This window comes from Castor canadensis, chromosome 2 (assembly GCF_047511655.1).
Source record: "Castor canadensis chromosome 2, mCasCan1.hap1v2, whole genome shotgun sequence".
Taxonomy (NCBI): domain Eukaryota; kingdom Metazoa; phylum Chordata; class Mammalia; order Rodentia; family Castoridae; genus Castor; species Castor canadensis.
Genome location: NC_133387.1, coordinates 172,986,716 through 173,014,538, shown reverse-complemented (window position 1 = coordinate 173,014,538; position 27,823 = coordinate 172,986,716). Strand labels below are relative to the sequence as shown.

At 38.6% G+C, this 27,823-nt stretch overlaps 1 protein-coding gene and 2 pseudogenes across 1 annotated transcript; 2 read left to right on the top strand and 1 right to left on the bottom strand.

Moving 5' to 3' along the window:
* The first annotated feature begins 8,039 nt into the window (after nucleotides 1-8,039).
* LOC109674315 (olfactory receptor 8C8-like) lies at nucleotides 8,040-8,999 on the top strand (annotated as a pseudogene).
* Nucleotides 9,000-14,696: 5,697 nt separating this feature from the next.
* On the bottom strand, nucleotides 14,697-14,768 carry LOC141421049 (U6 spliceosomal RNA; annotated as a pseudogene).
* Nucleotides 14,769-23,600: 8,832 nt separating this feature from the next.
* On the top strand, nucleotides 23,601-24,542 carry LOC109674314 (olfactory receptor 8C8-like). Its single transcript, XM_020151303.2, has one exon. It carries the CDS (start codon nucleotides 23,601-23,603, stop codon nucleotides 24,540-24,542), a length of 942 nt encoding a protein of 313 aa, XP_020006892.1.
* Nucleotides 24,543-27,823: the final 3,281 nt, after the last annotated feature.

Here is a 27,823-nt window from a genome sequence, read left to right as displayed (position 1 = left end):
TAATTTTGAAAATCTTATAGAAATGGACAAATTTCTAGGTACTTATGACCATACAAAACCGAACCAAGAGGATATTAATCACCTAAACAGACCTATAACACAAAATGAAATTGGAGCAGAAATAGTCTCCCAAAAAAGAAAATTCCAGGACCCGATGGATGCTTTGCTGAATTGTATCAGACCTTTAAAGAAGAACTAATACCAACGTTCCTTAAAATTTTCGATGAAATAGAAAGGGAAGGAATACTGCCTAACTCATTCTATGAAACCAGTATTAAACTCATCCCAAAACCAGACAAAGACACCTCAAAAAAGAACTACAGGCCAATCACCTTAATGAACATCAATGCAAAAATCCTCAATAAAATAATGGCAAACCGAATCCAACAACACATCAGAAAGATCATTCACCACGACCAAGTAGGTTTCATCCCAAGGATGCAGGGGTGGTTCAACATACACATATCAATAAATGTAATAGAGCACATTAATAGAAGCAAAGACAAAAACCACATGATCATCTCAAGAGATGCAGAAAAAACCTTTGATAAGATCCAACACCACTTCATGATAAAAGCTCTACAAAAACTAGGAAAAGAAGGAATGTACCTCAACATTGTAAACCTATAGCCAACATCATGCTTAATGAAGAAAAACTAAAACCATTTCCCCTAAAATCAGGAATGAAACAAGGGTACCCACTATCCTGACTCCTATTCAACATGGTGCTGAAATTCTTGCCAGAGTAATTAGGCAAAAAGAAGAAATAAAAGGAATACAAATAGGTAAAGAAACTGTCAAAATATCCCTATTTGTAGATGACATGGTCCTATTTCTTTAAGACCTAAAAAACACTACCCCAAAACTCCTAGACACCTAAACAGCTATAGCAAGGTGGCAGGATAAAAAATCAAACTACAAAAATCATTAGCTTTTCTATGCACCAACAATGAACAAATTGAGAAAGAATATATGGAAACAATTCCATTTACAATAGCCTCAAAAAAATACCTAGGAGTAAACTTTAAAAAGGATGTGAATGACTTCTGCAAGGAGAACTACAAACCCCTGAAGAAAGTGATCTAGGAAGTCTACAGAAGGTGGAGAGATCTCCCATGCTCATGGATTGGTGGAATCAATATAGTAAAAATAGCTATACTACCAAACGCAATCTACATGTTTAATGCAATTCCCATCAAAATCCCAATGACTTTCATCACAGAGATTGAAAACTCTACCCTAAAGTTCATTTGGAAACACAAGAGACTGTGAATAGCCAAGGCAATACTCAGCAAAAACAGCCATGCTTGAGTTATTACAATATCCAACTTCAAACTATATTATGAAGCTTTAGCAATAAAAACAGTATGCTACTGGCACAAAAACAGACATGAAGACCAGAGGAACAGAATAGAGGACCTGGATATGAAGCCACACAGCCATGCCCACCTTATTTTTGACAAAGGCTCCAAAAACATACAATGGAGAAAAGACAGCCTCTTCAACATATGTTGCTGGGAAGAGTGGTTATCTGCCTGCAAAAAACTGAAACTAGATCCATGTTTATCACCCTGTATTAGCATTAACTTAAAATGGATCAAGGACATTAATAACAGACCTGAAACTCTGAAGTTAGTACAGGAAATAGCAGAGAATACTCTGGAAGCAATAGGTATAGGCAAGGACTTCCTCACTAGAACCCCAGCAGCTCAGCAACTAAATGAAAGGATGGACAAATGGGACTTCATAAAATTAAAAAGCTTCTGCACAACAACAAAAAAAATGGTCTCTAAACTGAACACGCCACCTGCAGAGTGGGAGAAAATATTTGCCAGCTATACATCAGACAAAGGACTGATAACCAGAATATACAGGGAGCCCAAAAAACTGAATTCTCCCAATATCAATGAACCAATAAAGAAATGGGCAACTGAACTAAACAGAACTTTCTCAAAAGAAGAAATTCAAATGGCCAAAAAACACATGAAAAAATGCTCACCATCTCTGGCAATAAAGAAAATGCAGATCAAAACTACTTTAAGATTCCACCTCACCCCTGTTAGAATAACCATCATCAAAAACACCACCACCAACAGGTGTTGGTGAGGATGTGTGGAAAAAGGAACCTTTATACACTGCTGGTGGGAATTCCAGCTAGTAACACTACTCTGGAAATCAATATGGTGGCTTCTTAAAAAATTAAACATAGATCTGCCGTATCCTACTCCTGGGGATATACCCAAAGGAATGCCACACAGGTTACTCCAGAGGCACCTGCACACCCATGTTTATAGCAGGGCTATTCACAATAGCCAAGTTATGGAAACAGCCAAGAAATCCCATCACTGACAAATGGATGAAGAAAATGTGGTATTTATACACAATGGAATTTTATGCAGCCATGAGGAATAATAAAATCTTATCATTCCCTGGTAAATGCATGCAACTGAAGAACATCACCCTGAGCAAGGTTAGCCAGGCTCAGAAGACCAAAAATCGTATGTTTTCCCTCATATGTGGACTTTAGATCTAGGGCAAAGGCAGTAATGTTGTTGAACTTGGGTCATGCGCTAAGGGGAGAGCACATACGGGAGGAACGGGGATAGGTAGCAAACCCAAAACTTGAAAGTGTTTGATGTCCCCACTGCACAGGAACTAATACAGAAACCTTAAAGCAATAGAGGACAATATGAGAAGGGGATCAGAAACTAGTGAAAAGGACAGTTAGAGATGAATCAACTTGGGATGTAACACATTTGTACATGGAAGCAATGCTCAGAATCTCTCTGTATAGCTATCCTTATCTCAACTAGCAAAAATGCTTTGTCTTCCGTATTATTGCTTATGTTTTCTCTTCAACAAAATTAGAGATAAGGGCAGAACAGATTCTGCCTGGATGTGAGGGGGTATGGGGGAAGAGGGAGGGGGCAGGGTATAAGGGGGAGAAATGACCCAAACAGTGTATGCACATGTGAATAAATGAATAAAAAATAAATAAATAAAATGAAAAAAAAAAGAGTCTGTTGAAGTTTTTCTGAATTCCAACCCAGGCTTTCGAGGAATGAAGTATTGTTTCTGGTTGATGGGGGTGACTCCCAGCTAGCTTCAATTCTACCATCACTGGGGGAACATTTCAGGTCAGTTCTGGAGGGGTTATCATTAGCCCATACACCCGGAATCTTGAAGGGAAGTTCAGGAATTTCTAAAGGCCTTCCCTCAGGAGCATAGAGCTGCAATTCCTCCTCTTGTGCAACAGTGAGGATTACAGTCCTTGGCTTAGGTTCTCTCAACTTTTAGGCTGCTGTGCCATCTGAGTCAAAAGTTATCTGTGCCCTCAGTTTGCATAGCAAGCCCCGGCCCAATAGGCCCACAGGGTAATCAGGGAGATAAGGGAATTCATGCCTTACTTCATGACTCCCTAGATTGCATTGTCTAGCCATTACGAAGGGGCAGTGGCCCCAATAATAATTGCACGCTTGTTGGAAAGAGGACCCACTGGTTGGGTCACAACTGAATGTTCAGTGCCTGTGTCCACCATGAGATCAATTGGATGTCCCCCTATTTTCATTTTGACCATAAGCTCCTGGAGGTCCAGTAGAATGGAGCCTGGTCTGTCCTAGTCTTCCTCCTAACCTTCTAGACCTGCCATGCTGACAATATTTTCCTCCCAGGAGCTGGTTCTCCTGTGGTTGGGCTGATATCTTCCTTCAACCACCTGGCCTCAGCCTTTAGTCTGGGAAGCTTTTTGGAAGTCCCTGACTCACTGGGGGCATTCTTTCTTCCAATGTCCTTCCTGACGACAATAGGCACATTGGTTTCACCCCAATCCCTCCCTAGGGAGGGAGGGTCCCAGAAGAATTTGCTGTTGCCCTTGAGGATTGCCTCTGCCTTTGCCTCTGCCTCTGCCTGTATTTGCTCACTGGTGCCCACCTGATTGTCCACCAAGGACTGCTGGAGGAGGTCCATTTTTCTTTTCATCTTCCTGTCTGCCTTCTGCTTAGTCTCTTGATCTTAATTGATAAAAACCCTTGTGACCACCTCCAGGAGCTGGCTAACATTCATCCCAGCAAATCCCTCCAACTTACATAATTTTCACCTTATGTCTCCCTGGGCCTGGCTAACAAAAGCAGCATTGATCATCCTTTGGTTTTCTGTGGCTTCCAGGTCAAAGAGGGTGTATAATTGGAAGGCCTCACACAAATGCTCATAGAACTGGCTGGGACTCTCATCTGGCCCTTGGAGAACTTCTGATGATTTGCTCATGTTTATGGCCTTTTTCCCTCCTTTCTTCATGCCTCCCAGTAATGCCTCCTGATACCATTCAAGTTGTTGGTAATCTCGGCTATTATTGTGGTCCCAACGTGGGTCTTGTTTGGGAAAATAAGCATGAGCATATGCTTGGGCATTTAGGGTGCCCTCAGGGATCTTCTAGCCACATTAGATATGCCTGAATTATATGGCGTTGCTCTTCAATATTAAAGGGAGTCAGAAGAAGCTGTCAACAGTCTGTCCAGGTGAGTCGGTGAGTCTGGATGATAGACTGCATCAAATCATTCATAGCCTGAGGTTTTCTGTGAAGGAGGGGGTATGATATTTCCAGTTGAGGAGGTCTGTGGTGGTAAAGGTCTGATAGAAAAGTACCAGTCCTCCTCCTTGTATTTGGCCTTCCTTGTCATAATACATGGGATTCTGGGCTTCCCTCAGGGGCATCTGCAGGGCAGCTGGTGTCTGAGGAGAGGAGGGATTCTCTTGGTAATCGGTCAGATGCTCTCGATCAAGTGGGAAATGTGGGGTGAGCACTGGTGGACTCAGAGTATGTTTAGAGTCCATAGGATTCAGGGTGACCATGGGAGTTGAAGCCCCAGAAGCTTCTGAACCAGATTTTACTGGTGTAACTGTCCCTCTAGCTTCTCCATCCAGTGTCAGAGGTGGGGATTCAGAACTGGGCACTGGTGTCAGAGGTGGATAGAGTGGCACATAGGGTACTGGTACCTCCTCAGGTTCCTCAGCAGGTATAGGCTCCTGTGCTTTTTCTCTACACTTGGAAGCTGCGGCCACCCTAGCTACCATAATCCTACAGGTGTCTTCCAGGTAAGGCCTTAGCCATGAGGGCCAGCTGAGCATCCTGCCAACTATCAATATAAGGAAATTGGTCTGGGTGTCTGGGTTTTTCTACAATTACTCTGTAAACTTCATTAACCACAGTTTTGTCTAGTGACCTTTCCAGGGGTCTACCCTACACCAAAAGCAGTCCAATCTACTTCACAAAGAACCTTTAGCTTGTTAGGAGTTAACACTGTAGTCTCCATTAAATCTCTTTTTAAGGTTATTAATCATACACTCCAAGAGAGTGTTTTTACTCTGATTTCCACCCATCTTCTCCTGTTACCTGACTACCAGGCAAACATAGAGGGGAGGGGTTTCAGAAAAGGACTCACTTTGTTTCCTGCCACTTCCCTCGTGGGGACTTACGTGACTCTTTGACCTTAACGAGTCTGTATAAAACCCAGACCAGAGGCCCCATTGAGTTTCACCCTTGATCTTATGAGTTTGCCACAGAACCAAAGATTGGGACTCCTCACTCCCTTCGCAGCTGAGCTGTGTCTTGGGCTCATACTTTCACACACTCTCACACAGCACAGTACTTCCACCCTGCTCCCTGAAACCGAGAAACATGGTTTCACCCCAAAAGGTGATTACTGGCTGTCTCTGGGAGGTTATCAGTCTCCCCTTCTGCTCCTGGGGAAGGCCTGAATTTGAATCAGGGTTCTTACCAGTCTGATGAGTGGTGTTCCCTACTCCTTGCTGGTTCCTGTGCCTCACTGGATTCTGTTGTGCATCTGAGGCCCTCACCCCAACTGGCTGGGAGGATGAATCCCCCTCTGGATCAAGCTGTCCGTTGGCACCTGGTCTCTTCTCCTGGAGGTCTGCGGGGGAGGGGGTGGGGTGGGAACGCACCCCGGTGACAAGGGAGGTGATAACTCACTGTCTGCAATCCCGGGTCAGTCCCCAAGAAGTGTTGCAGGAAGTTGTTAACCAGCATATGAGACACTGAGGCAGGGTAGCAGGAAGCAATGTTTATTGTGCCAGCACAGGACCAGTGGACTCGTGTCCAAAGGCTGAGCCTTGAGAACAAAGGAGTCTTATGTTCTATACTCTTGCAAGCAGGTTACAGAAGGAAAGAACGAGGTCTAATCCATATATGGTTATATTCAATCCTATAGGCTACTTTTACCCTAATACTATGTGAATTTTTTCTTTCCAGTGTTATGTGACCATGTTTAAATTCCTCAAGTTTTATTTCACTGTTTTGCCTTTCTGCTGCTTTATCAAGACTATGGCCTAGTCTGTTTTTCTTCTGATCCTCCTCTCTGCTACAGTACCACCAGTCCTGGCCCAAAATTCTTTAAAAAAAACCCAAAATTGTTTAAAGGCTTGGGAGTGTAGCTTAGTGGTAGAGCATTTGCTTGGCATACTTGAGTGCTGGGGTTTAATCTCCAGAACCACACAAAAAAGATAAGTTTATAAGAGAAAAATATATTTATTTCATCAAAGTTTTAAATGACACAGGAACCTATAGAAAGGAAGACCCAAATACAAGGGGACACTGTTGAATTATGTGGTTAAACAATAGAAGCTATGTGGAAGAATTATTGGAAAAAAGATATGGTCTAATGTACAAGGCTGAATGCCAGAAACCAAGCAAAGACTGTCCTGAATCTTCTTGGGCTGTCTGTGCTGCTTTCCTTCCTCCTGGATCAAGTATTCCTCTGGAGTGAGGGTCTCATGATCAACTATCAGACAGGGAAGGTCAGAGAATTTCTTTATGTGCAGTTCTTATACAGATAGGGAGAGGAAGTTTCAGATGGCATTCTAGGTGTTCTATGAATGACCTGGAGGAAGATAAATTCTTGAATTTTCATGGCCTGCAGAGTGGGAAAAGCAGAGTTTGAGGAAGAAGAGCATAAGGTTAGAAAAGACTTCTGAGACCTTCCAGTGTCCTTCAGTTCAAAGTACTCAGCTTACGAAAGCAATGACTTGATCCTATCATTTTCTGGGACCCAATACCATCAAAGGAACATTTGACACTGGGGAAAATTTCATTGATCACAACTGGGTGAGTATGTGTAAGACAGCACTAGAATTCACAAGTGAGTGTACACCTTGTCTTTCCCTTGAGGAGATACGCCAGGCATGATGAAGTGAGTGCTGAAGGGGACCACCTGATACTCTGCTTGGGGACTAGGTATTTCTTGTGGGAAACTAAGTTGAGCAGAACTTTGAGCCTCAAAAGATCTAATGTTAGGTCTATGGCATAGGACGTAAACACAGGCTTAGTAATTTTTACTGTCAAGGGGTTTAGCTAACCTCTTAGGAAATCATAAGGAGACAATAATTTTCTGTGCTTCTAATCAATTTTCCCAGAACTAAGGGAAATGAAATAGGTTCTCATGGACTAAAGTAATGGTCTGGGATCTGGGATCTCATATGAACTTGTTTCTTTCCTTCTTGCAAGTTAAGAAAAATATCTGCATTAATTCTCAAATAAAAGTCACGCCATATTCCTTAGTGTCCCTCTTTGTGTACAGGTCTGTGTATTATATTATCTTCACCATCATCAAATGTGGACACCTGAGGACAGTGAGGAGGAAAGGCTACTGAAGTCCAGAAGCAGTGAGGCCTCCAGGGGAAAAAGGTGAGCACTGAATTATTTGATGATTTCTCTTCAAACCCAAACTTATGTAAACCATGGATTTTGGAGAATGCTTTTAATTTATTACCATTTTTAGTTCGAATTAGTGGAGACAGTAGTGAAGAGAGGATATGATATTTGAGACACAGACAGTTTCATCAGCATCCTATTTAATAGCCACATCATGGGTGGGAGAAAGAGATAAGGGGATCCTCAGGAATCAACATGGGAAGTGTAGTTCTTTGCTATACTCAGACAACTTTTGTCTTGGACATCCTCAGCTCTAGCTTTCCCTCTAGAGCAACAAGGAAGGATTCATTGGTAATGTCACCTTCTACCCTTGTTCCTACAGATAACACCCCTGAAGCTAATGGCTATGGAAAATAATTCTTCAGTGATGGAATTTATTCTTTTGGGATTAACAGACCAACATGAACTCCAACTACCACTTTTTTTCTTATTCTTGATTAACCACATAGTCACTGTGATGGGAAACTTGAGCTTAATGAATCTAATTTACCTGAATTCACATCTTCACACCCCCATGTACTTTTTTCTCTTCAATCTGTCCTTCATTGATTTCTGTTATTCATTTGTCTTTACCCCCAAAATGCTGATGGGCTTTGTTTCAGAGAGGAACATCATCTCCTTTAGTGGGTGCATGATCCAGCTATTTTTCTTCTGCCTTTTTGTCAACTCTGAGTGTTATGTGCTGACAGCCATGGCCTATGATCGCTATGTGGCCATCTGTCAGCCCCTGCTGTACATGGTTCTCATGTCTCCAAGGACCTGTTTTCTGCTGATGCTTGGTTCACATTTGATGGGGTTTGCTGGTGCCATGGTCCACACAGGGTGCATGATCAGACTCATCTTTTGTGATTCCAACACCATCAACCACTACATGTGTGACATCTTCCCCCTCCTGCAGCTCTCCTGCAGCAGCACCTACATCAATGAGCTTGTGAGCTCTGTTGTTGTCAGTACAGTTATCTTTTAATCTAGCTTCATTATCATAATCTCATATGCCTTGATTCTTTTTAATATTATTACAATGTCATCAGGTAAGGGTTGGTGCAAAGCCATGAGCACCTGTGGTTCTCACATAATAACTGTTGGCCTCTTCTATGGTTCTGGGTTACTCACTCATATCAAAACATCGTCTGCTGGGGCTGTGAGCCAGGAGAAAGTTTTCTCAGTGGTTAACACACTTGTGGTGCCCACGCTGAACCCCCTGATTTATAGCCTCAGGAACAAGGATGTCAAACTTGCTGTGAAGAGAACCTTGAAGAGAATCACAACTGAGTAAACCATGAAGCTGCCTTTGTCCTGTTCCTGTTATTTTGTCATTCTCTGAATTTCTTTTTTTCCTCTTCACCTTCCTTTCATTCTTCCTTCTTTCTTTCCCCAGTCCATACAGGATTTCTACTGTAATTATCTTTCTTCTTGCTCCATGATATGTGATTACATGGGATTCTACTTTGACCAGGGTAACCTTCTATTCCCTGACATGTCCAATTTAGTCTATATTCCCTGTAACAGATAGATACACTGGACTGATGTATTTTTCCATCTAACCAAAATGCTATTTAGTAATTTTTTCTTATGTGTTTTCCTATCTAAGGAAGGTCAGGAATGTTTCCTAACATTTTCAGTTCTTTTTTTGTTTTTCTGTGTCAATTTTTTAGGTCCATTTCTTGTTTGAATGGTTTTAGAATTTATAACTGCATTAAAAGAGAGAGGTGTTGGCAAACATTGTGGACATGGTAAAGATGTCAAATTTCCAAAATTATTTGGTCTTGTAAAGAGTAGTTCTTATCCTAGATTTTTAGGCACATGGCTACAATTGCATATGTACTTCATTGGACTAATTTATATTGGTAAGGACTTTTGAGAATAGACTTGAATAATTTATATTCAAAAGGACTTCTGAGAGGCCTGTTCCTCTGCCCAGGTTTCTCAAATCTTACAAATATTGGAAATGCATTGGCCAACTGATATTTTCGCTTAAGTGGAAATGTAATTGTCCACAGCTTTTTTCTGATCTGTGGATTGTACCTGTGATTGCTTTTAAAATTACATAATAACTTTACTGGCTGTATAACATACAGTATTGTAAGGGGACAAGTGTGAAGGGAAAGAAAATGGCAGAAATGTCCCTGGGAACAAAGGGCAGAAATAACCCTAGGGATGTAAAGGAACAAATGGCAGATGTAACTTTTTTTAGATAAAGGAGATAGGTACTTAAAAGCAAAACATTTAGGGAAACTGAGAAACAAGCTTTGCACACAGGGGCTGAGACACAGTAGTTTCTCTTCCTAGATAACGAAAACAAGATAAAGCATTCCTAAAGGCAGGCCTCTAAAGGGATGAGATATAGACCCCAAAAAGGAGAGTAACATAGCAAACTTACCCAAGATAAACAAAGAAAGGGGTCTCACTGGAATAAAGGGCAGTAGTCATAAAATATACATAATAAGTTTTAAGGACAGGATGAAGAGACCCTTTTGGAATCTCCTGTTCTCATAGGGATAGGGGGGCAGCCAGGTGGTTGGGTCAGCACGAAGTTAATCAAACAGCCAATTATAGCTACAGCTTCAAAGTAGACTGGGTGGAGGTGCCTAAAGTGAGCCCCTATTTAATCTCATGAATTTAAGCCAACCTTAGCTCTTTCACGAAGTCCCACATGTCAGGGTGCTTTGCTATCCTTGCAATAAACTTTGTTCTCACTTTACTCTTAACTCCTGGTCTGTAGCATAAACTTACTTTAACTCTTGTTTGTCCAGTGCTCTCAATCATCAACTGCACCAGGACACGAACTTGGGAAACAACAATCTAGTCCAGTATCAGTATTACAATAATGTTAAAAATCTCTGTTTCTTCTGTTGTGTAGCAAGGATTCCCTTTTGAAAAGACAGATCATTTTATTTCTTTTAATAAACAACCCACAGTTGGAGTACAGCCCATGTGGCAGAGTGTGAACCTGCATTTGGTACTTTTTAAAATTTTAAATACGAATGCTCTCATTATGAAATCATCTTTTTTTTTTCACTTTTACCATTTTTTATTATTATTACTGTACATGAGCAACACAGCACAGGGGTGGAAAATGAATCACACGCAGTAATCTGGCTCAGTTCTGCAAAACCAATAGACTTGTTTTATAGATCCAATACCTTGCCTCGACTGGGATAGGATAATTCATTTAACATTTTAATAAAATTGATATTTAATAAAATTTGTAATTTAAAGTGATTAAATTAAAGCCTAGAAGTTTTTAAACTAATAAAATAAGTAAATCTCATGTGTTACTATAGAAATAGTGATGTGCCTCACCAGAAAGTCTTGACTTAACCCCAAAACCCCAGCTCACCATCCCAAAACAGTAATCACTATTACAAAAAGACTGAACTGTACTTTGTAGTTCACCTTGTTTATCGTACTTTAAAATCAGACTTCTGCAGAGATATGTGCATTTTGGGGGTTGGGCATCAAAACGGTGTACACCATCTGCTATGACATCTTGGCTGAGGCAATCATTCCCACAGAATTCTCACTTTTGGACTCATTCTGAAATTACTCTTCAGACAGTATCTCTGTTCCTTTATGATTCTTTCTTTTTTCCATTTCTTCATAGGATGCACAATGAACTAAAAAACTGGACTCATCATCATTAGCTCTGTGGCTTTAAGCAAGACACAACTGTTTCCCCAATCAGAGAACTACATATGCTTAATAGTATATGTAAAGAATGTGACAAATTGCAGGCCTTCAAGTCAGTATTTTCTACTGAGAAACAAAAGGGAGCAATAAAATTACATATTTTCAGAAAAAATTCCAATTGGCCAAAACTTATGACAAAACACAAATATGCAAACAAATGTATTAAAAATGTATAGATAGATAAATTATAGATAGATGGAGATATTGATATAGATAAGTGGATACAAAATAATTTGAGAACATATAACCTTATTTGACAATTATTGCATGTCTGGAAGTGTCTACACATCTTCCTTATCTTCTTACTGTGTCATAGTTGAAGAATATTTTATTCAGTGTTTAGTGAGTGGTTAGGTCTCACAACTTGACTGCAAAATACCAGATACATAAGTTCCTTATAGCATATTTAGTCAACTTTGTTCTCAGACTGCCTATGCTTCTTCTTCTTTTTTTTTTTAGTACTGGAGTTTGAATTCAGGGCCTTGCACTTGCTAGGCAGGCACTGTATCTCTTGAACCACTCTGCCAGTCCTTCTTCTTTTTTAAGTTTAGAAAATATATCATTAATATATTAGTTCCTGTTATATATTAATAAATTATTTTTCCCATATAATTTACTTAAGGTTTGGGTATTTTTCCACATATTGAATTTTTCTTCAAATTTTCCTACTTCTTTACATAGTGGTTTAAGCAAATTTTGAGGTAAGTTTCATATTATTTGAAGTTTAAAAATGCCACACTTTTACACTGAAATTAATCATTTATAAATTTCCCATATAAAAATGAATAGAGATTGAAATTGGGCCATCAAATTGGTGACAGAAACACTAACTCCTTGTACTATTTGGCAGGACTCAAAAGGCAAAAGCTTAAATGGAAAGACGTGAACATCCCCATTTGTATCTATTGTTCTTTACTGGGTTTTCTTAATGTATTTGTATCAGCTTCATGGAATTTTTCCTTAGCTTTTAGAATTGGACTTCCAGTAAGCCAGAATGTATTTTCCAGAAACACAAAAGTTGTATTCTGTGTAAAACTACTCTGATCCTGCCCAGAATTATGCCTCTGAAGTGGTATGTAAGGGTGTGGATGGATCTACTGAATTGAGTATCAGAGCTTGAAATTGTGTTATAAGAACACACTGTAGTTTTCCATAAGAAATCTTGAGAGATGCCTCTGGAGTAACCTGTGTCACAGTCTTTTGAGTATATCCCCAAGAGTGGTATTGCTGGATCATATGGTATATCAATGTTTAGATTTTTAAGCAGTCTCCAAATTTTTTTCCAGAGTGGTTGTACTAGTTTACATTCCCACCAGCAGTGTAAGAGGGTTCCTTTCTTCCCGCATCCTTGCCAACACCTGTTGTTGGTGGTGTTGCTAATGATGGCTATTCTAACAGGGGTGAGGTGGAATCTTAGTGTGGTTTTAATTTGTATTTCCTTTATTGGTAGAAATGGTGAGCATTTTTTCATGTGTTTTTTTCTTCTTTTGAGAAAGTTCTGTTTAGTTCATTTGCCCATTCCTTTATTGGTTCATTAGTTTTGGGATAATTTAGTTTTTTAAGTTCCCTATATATTCTGGTTATGAGTCCTTTGTCTGATGTGTAGCTGGCAAATATTTTCTCCCACTTTGTGGGTGTTCTCTTCAGTTTAGAGACCATTTCTTTTTTTGAGCAGAAGCTTTTTAGTTTTATGAAGTCCCATTTATCTATGCTATCTCTTAGTTGCTGTGCTGCTTGGGTTCCATTGGGAAAGTTCTTACCTATACCTACTAAGTCCAGAGTTTATTGCAGCACTATTCACAATAGCCAAGTTATGGAAACAGCCAAGATGCCTCACTACTGATGAATGGATTAAGAAAATGTGGTATCTATACACAATGGAATTCTATGCAGCCATGAAGAAGAACGAAATGTTATCATTCGCTGGTAAATGGATGGAATTGGAGAACATCATTCTGAGTGAGGTTAGCCTGGCCCAAAAGACCAAAAATCATATGTTCTCCCTCATAAGCGGACATTAGATCAAGGGCAAACACAACAAGGGGATTGAATTTTGATCACAAGATAAAAGCAAGAGCACACAAGGGAGATATGAGGATAAGTAAGACACCCAAAAAATTAGCTAGCATTTGTTGCCCTCAATGCAGAGAAACTAAAGCAGATACCTTAAAAGCAACTGGGGTAATTGGAGAAGGGGACCAGGAACTAGAGAAAAGGTTAGATCAAAAAGAATTAACCTAGAAGGTAACACACATGCACAGGAAATTAATGTGAGTCAACTCCCTGTATAGCTATTCTTATCTCAACTGGCAAAAACCCTTGTTCCTTCCAATTATTGCTTATACTCTTCTTCAACTCTTTCTAGGAGTCTAATAATATGAATGATAAACCTTTTGTTATGCTGTCCCTCATCCCTGAGACTGTTCATTTTCTCAATGTCTTTTCTTTATGTTGTTATATTGTGAAATTTCTGTACAGTTCCCTGATTCTGTCTTCTGAATTCTCTGTTCTGCTTTTGATCCCATCCACTGAGATTTTCATTTTAAATATAAGATTTATATATTCTCCTTTATATTTTCAGTTACTTCTGAGACCTTCTATTTTTTGTTTCTAACATGTTCATAATTGTTTGCTGAAACTTTTAATTCTGCCTGCTTTAAAAATGTTTGTCAGTTAATTCTAGAATTTCTGACTCTTGTTATTGTAGAGTTACTGTTTTCTTCCTTAAGTGTGAAATTGTGTGGGTTTTTGGATAATGAATGATTTTTTTATTCAATCTTAGATATTTTCATATTATATTATGAGATTCTGGTTCTCATTCAAGTATTCCATTTAGCTGAGTGTGTGGTGACATGAATTTGAAGCCAGCCAGGCTATGTAGTGAATTCAATGCAGCCTGCACTGTGTAGTCAAACCCCATCACAAAACCCCAAAATAATAAATAAACAATGTAAACAAACAAATATTCCATTTAGGTGGCCTAAGTGGAATAAGAATCATCTTATTACAGCAGAAGGAAGTAGAAGTCTGAGTTTTCCACTCATTCTTGGTTGACAGCCAAGGGCAAGAATGTTTCATTACTATTGGAATGAGATGGAAGTTTTGGTTCCTCACCAGTTCTCCACTGACACTGTGGTGATGCTGGTCTTTTAGCTGCAAGATAGCTCTGAAATTGCTGACTTTCTGGGGATCTACCCTGACATTATGCCTGTGTATGTGTGTGTGTGTGTGTGTGTGTGTGCATGTGTGTGTGTGTTTGTGTGCTGAGAGAGTGTTTTAAGATTTGTGCAAGGGCCATCCTAATCTTCTCTGTATTGTTCCAATTTTTTAGTATATGTGCTGCCGAAGTGAGCACTGGTTTGAAATTTGTGATAGACTTGTGAAGTGGTAGTATAGGTTTCTTAATCAGATTTGACTAGTGTGGGTGTGGGTGGGACCATTTGTATTGTGATATTTGTCTAGATAGAGTGTTTATCATTTAGACACTTCCACAAACAAGGAAATTGAGATAAGAGGTAGAGAAAGATGTTGGATTAGAAGTGCCCTCCATTTTGTCTCTGAATGAAAAGAGTCAGGAAACAAAGAAGAGGTTATTTTCTGAAGAAAGAAAGAGAAGAACATTGGGAAAGATAAAGAGGTACCAGGACATCAGAAAGCATAGAGAAACAGAAAAGTGACAGAAAAAGCAGAAAACAATACCAAGTTACATATCTGGCTCCCCAAATGAGTGGGTGTAGGAAGGGAAGTCAAAGACACAATCACAATGCAAGACAGAAGGCCCTGGCAACAGATTGTCAATTCTAGTTGCTGGATAAGCTCACACTTACTCAAACTTGAAACCCAGTGTGGGAAATTTGGTGAGTGAGTGACTCCTATGGTGTGGAAGGCTAGTCTGGATGAAGAAAGACATTCTGTCATTCCCCTTATCCTGCAGACCTATAGGAAAGTGCAATCTTGAGAGAGGGTTTACTGCTTGAGACTCAGCTACTCTAGGGGCTTGAAAATAAGGAACAATTATAGCTCATGTGGTATTGGGGAGTCTGTGCCACAGTGAGAGAGAGCATGAAAGATGGTCATGGAGCGGGAGAGGAGCTAAAGTGACCCTGCAGAGAAGTTTAAGCAACGGGGAGCTTTGGCAGTGAAGGGCATCGTGATTGGAGGCCCCACCACATGTTGAGGGGTTAGTCACTTAGCCTGAGGGTCACAGAAGAAACAGAGCACTGAACCCATGGTTCAATAGTACTCTGCTCTCAGGTCCTGCCTCCTGGCTATGTGTGTTGGCTGGCAGCTGGAACTGAAAGCTCTGAGCCCAGACCTTCTGAATATCATGATTTCCACAGCTTCCACCCACTCAACACACAAGTTGCTGGACCAGCAGGAAGAGTGCTTCCCTCACCAGTGCAAATCAATGCTTTGTTTCTTCCCCTTACTCTCCAGCATATCTAGGGGGATACTCCTAAGTTTGGATGCTTGCTACACTGGGGAAAACAAACTGAGAGGCTTGTGTAGCAAGTAGATATTTGTCCAGTCAACAGCTTGTAAAGCTCTTTGTGACCAGCATCAGGTCCAACTATACAAAAAAGAGAAGCTTCTATAATGAAAGCCACTCAGAAGAGGACAACCAACCCTTCCACAAGAAGCTCCAGTTGGTTGTGCTTGATCTGATCAATGCTGTGTATCTGGCCTAGTGCCCGTGGATATAAACTTGGCCACTGAGCCATATCACCAGTCCAATGGTGAGATATAGCACCACACCCTGCCACTAAGCTGTGTTGCCTTAATTTTGAGAATATTTCAACTGAAAAACTACAGGCGATTAAAACTTTCAACCAATGACTTGGCCACAGATGCACAAATCTCAACACAGAAACATAAGAAATATGAGAAAAACCAAACAGAACAAAACAAAAACCCTAACACAACATACTCCTCCAAAACTCAACAACTCATCAGTAACAATCACCAATGGTAGTAAAGCAGATAAAAATCAAAGCATGAGTATCTTTCCACATATTTATTTTTTTCCTCATGGATTAAAATTTCCTACTTCTTAGCATACTGTTTTAAGTGAGTTTTGAGTTTGGTTTCATGTAATTTGAAAGAAAATTTGTTACACTTTTAAATTGAAATTACTTTTGTAAATCACTATGGAAAAAATGAATAGAGGTTGAAGCTTGGTCATCATGACTGGTAATAGATACACAAACTTCCTATAATATTTGGCAGGACTTGAGAGATAAAAGCTTCAAAAGATATTTAAAGGAATCCTGTACACAGAAGTGGAAGATAAAAACAATCATGGAAATATGAGAAAGAAAAAATCTCACTAGGTGAGAGATAAGCAAATGAGGAGTACAGAAGAATAAACTCTACAAAAACAACAAAATGCCACTAATTATTACATACTTTACAATCTCACTTTTCTATTCAAAAACACAGATTGGCAAATTGGATTACAAAACAACACTCAACCATTTGCTAACTCTAAGAAATGCACCTAACTGGCAAAGATTAACATTGGCTTAAAATGAAATAATGAAAAAATTTTCTAAGCAAATGGAGTCCTAAAACAAGCAGGAGTAGTTGTACCCATATTCTGATACAGCAGACTTCAAACCAAAAGGAGTAAGAAGAGACAAGAAAAGCCACTTTATATTGAAAAACAGAACAATTCAGTAGGATATAACACTTGTAAACATATAGACACTGTTGACACACTAAATTTAATAAAAAAGAAAAAACACTGCTGGACATGAAAACACAGATAGACTGTTAACAAAAAAAAAAAAATTGGTGGCTTTAATACCCTATTCTCATCAATAAATAGGCCATCCAGAGGAAAAAAAGGTAAACAAAGAAACTTTGGAAATAAATAGCACTATAGGTCAAATGTACTTAGTAGTCATCTATAGTACATTCCATCCAACAGCCACAGAATACTCATTCTTCTTAGGAACTCATGGATCTTTCTCAAAAATAGATCATAAAGGAAGTCTTAATAAATATAAGAATATTGAAATAACTGCCTGTGTTTTGTCAGAGCATGATAGAATAAATCTAAAAATAAATAATAAAATAACAATAGAAACTACAGAAAATATTCTGAGTGATAACTGTGTCACTGAAGGGGCAATAAGGAGGAAATAAGAAATAAAAAATTCCTAGAATCATACAAAAAATGAAAACAAAATTCACAATAACCCATGGGACAGAGTTAAGGTAATACTAAGAGGAAACTTCATAGCTATGAGTGTCTTCATTAAATAATCAAGGATGTATCGAACAAATAACCTAATGATATACTTTAATACCTTAGAACAAGAAGAATAAGCCAAATCTAAAAGCAGGAGTTGGAAATAAATAATAAAGATCAGGGCAGAAATTAATGAAATGTAGACTAAATAACAACACAATGAATCAATGAAAGCAGAGTTGGTTCATTAAAAAGTTAAAAGACATTAATAAAACCTTATCCAAACTAGTCAAAAGAAGAGGAAAAGACTAAAATTAAGTAATTCCATCTCACCACCATCAGAATGGTTACCATCAAGAAAATGAATAATTACAAATGATCGTGAGACTTGAGGGTGGGGGTGGTGAGGAGTCCTTATATACTGTTGATGGAAATGTAAATTAGTCCAGCCACTGTGGAAAGCAGTATGGAGTTTACTCAAAGAACTAAAAATAGAACTACCAATGATCTTGCTATACCACTCCTTGACATATATCTGAAGGAATGTAAACATAAAATAGAAATACCTGCACACCATTGTTTATAGAAGCACTATTCACAATAGCCAAAAACTGGATTCAACCTAAGTGCCCATCAACTGATGAATGGATAAGAAAATATGGTATAACACACATAAATATCTATATTTGTATATATAGATACATGTATATATACAAAATGAAGTATATTTCATCTATAAGGAATAATGAAATTAGGTCATTTGCAGGAAAATGTATTGGATAGAAGTGGAGATTACAATGTTAAAGGAAATAAACTAAACTGAGAAAGACAAAAATTACATGTTCTTTCTTATATGCAGAATCTACACCGCCCCCAAATGAATGACATGAGCATAAAACAGGGACTGCTTGGGGGTGGGGGGACAAGTTGTAGAGGGTGGGAAAATGGATGAGTATGAAGTGAGTTGAATATGATAGGAGTACTTATACACATGTATAAAATAGAATAATGAAACCTATTAAAATTGTGTCAAAAGGGAGCAGGGAAGATAAGAAAGAGTAATGGAGGAGATAAATTTGATTTAAATATATTATATGCATATGTACAAATATCCCAATGAAGTCCTTTGTACAAGTAGTATACACTAATAAAATTTTAAAAAATTATAAGCAATTCTCAGAAGAGAAGACTTTTGTTTGGATTTAAAAAAAAAAGGTTTTTTTGCCTGCGCTTATTGGCAGTTTTCTTTTACCAGTTTCTTCAGTTCTAGGTTTTGGATAGAGGAAGCCAGGACACCGGCCAAGGAACTCACCAGGCTAAGTAGGGGCCTGTGTTCCTTAGTCAGTCTGTTCCCTCCTCTCTATATATCAGAGTCTTCTTATGTTTGTTTGTATTTGCGTTATATTAAGTCTAGGATTTTATTTAACTGTAACTAGAAGTAGTAATAGAGAAAAGTATGTATTTTTCTTTCTTCCCAGAAGCAAAAGATCATTTTAAAAATATGTCACTTAATTTCATTGCTAAGATTTAAATTTTTCTCATTTCTTTCCTGAGTGCTTGCTTGCTGAAGCATTTTATGTTTCCTTCTCAGATGAGCAATGTCTGAGTCATCATAGTGTTGACATCTGTAGACAATCTTTTATTTCAAGTTGTGGTCAAATATGTTCCTAACATGATGAATGATTTTTAATTATATCTGGAACATTTTGTGCAATAGTTAGTGAGGCTATGGATTACATTGTTTCTTTTTTTTTTTTTGGCAGTGCTAGGGTTTGAATTTAGGGCTTCCTCCTTGCTAGGTGGCCACTCTGTCACTTGAGCTACACTTCCAGCCCTTTGTGTTTCTTTATTTCTTTTTAAAATATCTCGATTAGTATATAGATACTCAGTTCCCTGCTGAACTCTCAACATCAAGCCCATGAGTATGGAATTTGCCCTTATGCCACCTCATCCCTGAGACCCAGGGAATCTGGTGTTCACTTCAGCCCTGCTGACATCTCCTAAGCAAAGTGGATGAAACTTAATACCTACACCTGAATATAGTGAGACAAGGTTTCAAGAAATGAGGAAAAAGTGAAGGAATCAGAGACACACAAGAAATAGTATAAAAACTAACCAAAAGGCATTTTTGAAAAGTAAAATCATTCGAGTGTATTAGTTGTGAATAGTGTTTTAACAGGATGCATGATACTAGCAGGACTACTGATACAATCAAATGTAAGAATATAATAACTATGGAGTAAAAAGCTGGAAGAAAAAGAGTGAGCAGTGCTTGTGAGTGGGTAAAAATGTCCAAATTTTTATTTTCTATAGCAGACCAAATTAGAAAACAATATGGTACCTCCAATTTGAGATCAAGAGGAACTATAAAAACTGCATCAGCAAGAAGAATATGCAGACATCTGAAGGAAGGTGAATCCCTTGGAACTTGGAGACTGGAAGAAGATAGTTGAAAGGAGGTGACAAAGTTTAGTTGTTTAGGTGATGATGCATCAATTGCTTGGATGTTGGTGAAAATAAATGAAAAAATGTTGATCTGAGGAAGAGCAGTACTGGGAATCACAGGAAAAACTGAATCCAGTTTGCATCATTGAGTCTTGGCACATAAATAGGTACAAAATAGAACTGTCTGTGAGGCACATATAGCTGAAATGGGACAGATGTCAGTGACCCACCTTTTCCTGGGGCAGTTGGGCAGGAATTTAGGTACTGTTAGAGCATTGCTAAATATGGTTAATTTACTGTTAATGTTAATGAGCCTTTATTTTAAGTACCCATTTTATGTTTATTTTTCTGTGCTGAGATGTTGGAGATTTAACTCCTTACTAGACCCCTTCCCCAGGGCCATGACTGCTTTTAGTGAAAGCTTATCAATCAAATAGCAGCTGGACTGCCCTCATGCCAGCCCTGGCTGCTGTGACACTCCGCAGACACCTTGAGGAAGTCACGTAACAACCAAAGCTTACTGCTGAAGCAAAGCTCTCATTCCTGAAGGCACTGTCCCTAAACAAGCATCTTGCACTAGACTTTTGCCAGCATAAATTTCAGTGAACTCTGGAAGGCCTTGGAACTCTTTACATCCAGGCCAGAGGTGGAGAATTCCACCCCCACCATCCTCCTTCCCACTTCCCTCCCACAGCAGAATACCTGTGACTGATAAAAGCACAGTCCTTCACTTGCATAAGAGATTACCAGTACTGACAACAGTTTTGTGCCATGGTCAGCGCCAACATAACCCTTCATTTGCATGAGGGGAGAGCCAGGATTGGTGCAGACACCCTTGATATACCTACTTTCTGGTTATATAAACAGTCTATTTGTTTACTTTATGAGCAGCCAGGAGATATCCTTCTATGCTGCGCCATGGTTTTGCAACAGCATTTCAAATAAAGACTTCTTGAGTGGACTTTCCTGCCTATTTGTGAGTTTCATCATTTACTCTGACCTGGTAACATGAAGAAGAAAGAGACAAAGTTGTGGCAGATTTGGCAGCAGTGGTGATGACTGTAAAACTGACACTGATGAGGGGTTGGGGACAGTGAGAGCTAAACTGATATGAGCTAATTGTGTCAGTGGTGACAAGAGACTTTCTTCTCGTTGTCCCCAAGATGGGAGGAGCTTTTATTCAACTATACATGATCCATATCTAGGTAGTACAGAGGTACTCCTGGTAGCTGGTTTCTGATAGAAGTATAGGCTGTTTAGATGAATCAGTGGCTCTCAAAAATGGATTATTTTTCAACCATAGTGATGCAAGGGTGTGATCCCTTTCCTCCCCATTATACGGTCACAAGGGACACTTTTTTGTTTTTAAAAATGGACTCCTTATGTAGCCCAAGTTGGCCTCGATTTGTGAGCTTCCCGCCTCAACCTCAAGTGCTGGCATTACAGATGTGTACCATTACTCCTGGCCCAAAACTCTTACAATAAAAGGCAAGTTAGTAAGAGAAATATAACAGATTCATTTAATCAAGTTTTACATGAACAGGATTCTTCAGAAATGGAGAAAAGATAAGGGAAAACTTATTTTTATGGTTAGGTTGATGAAGAAGGACAGCTATGCAGAAATGTGCTTAGACAAAAGGATATGATCTAGCACACTACATGGAAAGGGGAAACAGTCAGGCATATCTGTTCTGATTCTTTTTTACCTCTCTGTGTTGTGTTTCTTCCTTTCTGTCATAGTTGAGAACCCCTCTGGAAGGACAATCTTATGATTCACTATCAGACAGAGAAGGTCAGAAAATTTCTGTATGTGCTGCTTTTAAACAGGAAGTTTGGAATAGCATCTAGGTTTTATAGATGACTGTTGGGAAGAGAGATACTATTTTCTATGACTGACCTTAAGGAAGAAAAATTCTTGGTTTTCATGTTCTACCTAGGGTGAAAAGCAAAACACAAGGAGGTGCAGGATAGAAAATGATTTTATTTTTGGCAATACCAGAGTTTAAACTCAGAACCTGGCACTTCTAGGCAGGTACCCTCCCACTTGAGCCACCCCTGAAACCTAAAGAAGAGACTCCTTTCTTAGACCTTACAGTGTCCTTCAGTTCAAAGAGCTTAGTGTATCAAAGAATCATACATATTATATTATTTTCTTACTCCCAATACTACCTAAGGGCCATTTGACAATGTATGAAGAAAATTTTCTTAGGCACAACTGGTGTGTGTGTGTGTGTGTGTGTGTGTGTGTGTGGTATGTGTGTTTATGTGTGTGTGTGTGTGTGTGTGTGTGTGTGTGTTTGTGTTGAGGAGTATAACACTGGCATTTAATAGGCAGGGTCCAGGGATGCTGTGCCCTACACAGAGCATGACACACAGCCATAACAAAAATGTGTCCAAAAGTCAAATGTGGAAGATGGTCAGAGAAGTTATGTCACTCTCACTAGTCTACAGTCTTATAGCCAGGAAGTTGAAAGTTCTAGATTGAAATTCTGACATTATTGTCTACTCCTTTTCTTTCAACATCTTTGCTGCAACATCTATAGGTAGTTTGTTAATATATTCCTGTTTATTAATGCAACCCCTGAGACTTCAGGAATTTTCTAGAAATGGCAAGTGACTATTAACACTGTCCTTTCTCTTATAGAGCTATATAGGGCATGATGAGGAAAGTGACAATGGGGACTACCAGCAACTGTGCCCTGGGAAGTATGTATTCCTGTGGGAAACTATAGATTTAGCAGAACTTTGAGTCTCAAAAGATCCAGCGTTATGTCTATGGTGCAGGATGTAAACATAGGCTAACTAATTTCTCCTCTCAAGGGGTTCAGCCAACTTGGGAGGAAATCATAAAGGAGAGAATAATTTTCTGTTCTTCTAATCAATTTTCCCAATATTAAGTGAATGAAATAGATTCTCATTTGAGTGAGGTGATATTTTGGAGGCTCATAAAAGTTGTTTTCCTTTTTGCAAGTGAAGCAAACATTCTAAAGAAATTCTCAAATAAGAATACTGAAATATTCCACAGTTATCCCTTTTCTTGCAAGTCAGAAACTATTATCCACTAATGGTTATTACCTGCTTCATTATCAGGAACTTGGTACATATAATATAGTGAAAAGGAAGGGCCCTTGAGATCCTGGGGCAGTGAAGTCCTTCAGGGAAACAAAGGTGAGCATTGAATCATTGTTCTTTTGATAATCTCCCTTCAAATCCAAGGCTATATAAACCATAGGTTCTGGATAATGCCATTTACTAATTGATAATTTCTGTTCTAACCCATAGTGAAGATTGAAGTGAAGGGAGAAAATGATATTCACAACCCTTGACAGTTCTATCAGCATCCTGTTGGACAGAGTCATACATCATGGGTGAGAGAAGGAGGTAATGGATTTTCATCAGGAATCAACATGGTAAGTATTGATCTTTTCCATGTATTATCTGAATACCTGAGTCTGAATATCTATAGCTCCAGCTCTCATTCTCTTGGGTCAAAGAGGAAGGGTTCATTGTTAATAACACCTTCTACCCCTGTTCCTACAGATTTCTCCCATGAAGAAAATGGCAATGGAAAATGGTTCTTCAGTGACAGAGTTTATTCTTATGGGATTGACAGATCAACCTGCGCTCCAACTGCCCCTCTTCTTCCTGTTCTTGGTGAACTATATATTCACTGTGGTGGGAAACTTGAGCTTAATGAATCTAATTTGCCTGAGTTCACACCTTCACACCCCCATGTACTTTTTTCTCTTTAATTTGTCCTTCATTGATTTTTGTTATTCATTTGTCATTACTCCAAAAATGCTGATAGGCTTTGTTTCAGAGAGGAACATTATCTCCTTTAGTGGATGCATGACACAGTTATTTTTCTTCTGCTTTTTTGTCTACTCTGAGTGCTATGTGCTGACTGCCATGGCCTGTGATCGCTATGTAGCCATCTGTCAGCCCCTGCTGTACACAGTCATCATGTCCCCTAGGACCTGCTGTTTATTGATGTTTGGTTCACATTTGATGGGATTAGCTGGTGCCATTGTTCACACAGGGTGTATGGTCAAGCTCATCTTTTGTGATTCCAACATCCTCAACCACTACATGTGTGACATCTTCCCCCTCCTCCAGCTCTCCTGCAGCAGCACCTATGCCAATGATCTAGTGAGTTCTGTTTGTGTGGGTATTTCTGCAATTTTATCCAGCCTTGTTATCTCAATCTCATATTCTCTGATTCTTTTAAATATTATTCATATGTCATCAGCTAAGGGTTGGTGCAAAGCCATGAGCACCTGTGGTTCTCACATAATAACTGTTGGCCTCTTCTATGGATCTGGGCTACTCACTCACATGAAAACATCATCTCCTGGTGCTGCAGGCCAAGGGAAATTTTTCTCTGTGGTTTATACACTTGTGGTGCCCACGCTAAATCCTCTCATTTATAGCCTCAGGAACAAGGAGGTCAAACTTGCTCTGAAGAGAACTCTGAAGAGAATCACAAATTGAGTGAAGCAGTAAAACTGACTTAGTTCCTATCTCCATTTCTGGGTCTTTTTCTCCTCTTCTTTCTCTTCTTCATCGCCTTTCTTCTTTTCTTTTTACTTCTCCTCCTTTTTCTATAAGAAGTCTGTACTTAATTCCTAATGCAACCTCTTTTCTTGTTTCTCCAGGAAATGTAACTGTGTGGGTCCATTCTTGAACTTGAGTTGTTCTCAGTCCCATTGTGTCTTCAACCTTGAATTTATTCTGGTAACTGATTGGGACACTTGGCTAATATCTTTTTCTATCTAAATCTAATATTGTGTGTTCTCCAGCCTGGGAAAGTGAGGTTGTTAGATGCTTTCTAACTAGTTCTTTTCTTATTTGCATTTGTTACCATTTTAGAGATCAATTACTGTTTTAAGTGGGTTTTTAAATTACAACTGCTTTAAAAGAGACAAGGGTGACAAAAATTGTGAGCATATTAGTGTCAAAATTTCCAGAAATACTTATTTGTGTTCAGAATGATTCTTATTCAAATTTTAACCTCATATCTGTAATGTTTCTGTGTGTACTCTAATGTACTAATTTTTGATTCTTATCAATATTTGAGGATACATTAGGCCCAGTCCTTTATTGGGTCCTGAAATGCTACCACTAATGATGATGCATTGGTCAATGGACATTTTGTCATATGTAGACCTAAAATTTTCACTGGCTTTCCCTGATCTATGGATTGTATCTGTAATTGTTTTAAAAAATCACATAATGATAATATTGGCTATAGAAAACCACATCATATAGCATTCATGTAATGTCAAAAGCCTTTGTTTTCTCTGTTGTATAACAAAGATTCCCTTTTGCGAAGAATAATCTATTTACTTCTAACAAACAGTGTAGTTTGGGGTTTAGCCCAGTGATAGAGTGCATATATGCATATATCCTTGCATTTGAGCCCTAGCACCAATATTTTCACTTATTTATATATTTATGTATACCTCAAAAATACATACATATAGTTTCTGTATGTGCATTTATGAAGCAAATTTCTGATTAGAATGTTTTAATTGACTATGTAAATTTTACTACTTCCTTTTGCCTCTTAGTGGAAAAAATTGTCTTGGTAGCTCATACCATTTGCCACATTCTTTACAGATCCTATTAAGTATAATTCTCCTTACTTTATTCTCTGAATGAGGAAATGGTTCTGTGACTTCTTTGAGCCCACAGAGTAATTGGTGATGACCTTAATTTTGGAATGCATTGAGCATCCTACGAAGAAATGGAATGAAAGAAAAGAGAACTGTACAGGAACAGAGAGAACTTCTGAAGAGTTACATCATAATGAGTCCAAAAGTGGAGATTCTACTGGAATGATGTCCTCAGCCAAGATGCCTATAAGGTAGTAAAGTATTTTAATTCAATCTAATTGCAATCATGACTATGACATAAAGTTAAACTTCTAAGTTTATTATAATAATTTCACTTTTGAAGTGTTTAAAATTTAGTATCTGAAGTAGAATGTGAATAACTTGTGTATACTTCTGTCATTTTTATATTCATTAAAATGAATGTTTAAAGTTGTTAAAATTGTTTAGTTTGAAATTTGCTCTAAAGCACATATATTAATAAAGACATAGCATGCTCACTGAGGTCATAGAATATGGTACATAAAACCTTCTTAACCATGAAGTGAAATGCAAGTCACAGGTAACACACATAACAAGTATTTTGAGGACCTGTTGTAGTCAGCAGCACAGTTCTGTGGAGAAGAATTACACAATAGCGTGATTTAGTTCTCTGACTTCAGGAGGCTTATTTCACAGGTCCAATTTCTTTTTTTGATCTGGCAACTCTAGGTGATTTATCTTTAAAAAATGTACATTTAATAACATTTTTAACCAACAGTGCTTAAGTTAAAATCTAGATTAAAAAATTAACTTGATAAGTAAATTACATGCAAAACAATTTGAGAACATATAAGCTATTTGACAATTATTGAATGTCTGGAAGTGTGTTTGGAATTCGTTAAAAGTATAGATATAGTTTATACTTCTGTCTTATCCACTTTTATGTCATAGATGCCATGCAGGCAATTTGAATTGGAAAAATTTGTTCCCTTACTGCATTTCAACATATGTTAAGGGCATTTAAAATATTTTATATAAAGTATATGCAAAACAATCTGATTTAATTAGATTAGGTAATATTAAAATAAAAGGGAAGCATTTCAAAGTATAATTTTCAGGGAAAACATGAAGTTGGAAATGTCAGGGAGCAATATATGAGTGCTTGTGGTATGGTACCTTTTTCCCTGCCAAGTTCATTCCATCATCCATAGGAATTGAAAGTCATATCATACTTCATTTGATAGGTCACCAGGGTTGACTTATTAATGAAAGGTTTTTAGGTAATTCAGTTCTCATACTTACTCCATCCAGAATAAAGATGAGGAGAGAGCTTTTTAACCTCTACATGGCAGACAGAATGACAAATGGATCAGAGGGGAAGGTTATTGAGTCTAGGCCAGTCAGGCATGAACCGGTATAGTTAAAGTTTCATTCTAGCTTCTCTGGCAGATTAGAGCCTAGGAAAGGCTTCGGGAAGGTCAAGAATAAGGAGATGTGACAGCACACTATGGCTTTGGGAAGGGCAAAAACAATAGGATAAAATAGCATTCTGCTTCCTCAGAGTAGCCTAAGTAGAGTCACTCCACCACCTGGACAGCAGCTGCAGCAGTCACAGGCTAAGTGGGGACCCAGTTCTACTTTGGGCCAGAATCCATTGGGGTTGCTGGTCAATTTTGTGTTTCAGGAGCCCAAGGAGCACAGTGCTCAGCCTCAGGTGATGCCCAGGTGGTGAAGGCCAGGCTAGGAATCTTGAGACACCTCTCCAGGTAGAAACCCCAACTTCTATTTCCTCAGGACAGACATGTCTGTCCATTTCTAGCTGACATAGTCTTTTAGTGGCACCTTACAGAGTTGCATTGTGATCACTCCAAAGGTCAATAAACTTTTTGTAAATTTAGAGCTTCTTTTTTATTTTGAAATACTTGAAGTGAAAACGTGGAATTGACTACGTCAGTTCAAAGTGAAATGTATCAGTAAGAGACAAGAGCATTTTCTTATTCAAATATAATTCATTTCAAAATTTTAAATGGTGGAAATATGGTTTAAAAGTTGATGACATTTTTAGATTCTACCTATAAGTCTCGTCATGTAGAACTTGTCTTTCTGAGCCTGTTGAACTCATGTAAATTGAGGTAAGAATGATGGCTACTAGAAGCTGGCTGAGGCACCTGACGAAGT

Excerpts from the sequence above, each read along its gene's own strand:
- LOC109674314 (XM_020151303.2), top strand. The coding sequence starts at position 23,601 with ATGAAGAAAATGGCAATGGAAAATGGTTCTTCAGTGACAGAGTTTATT.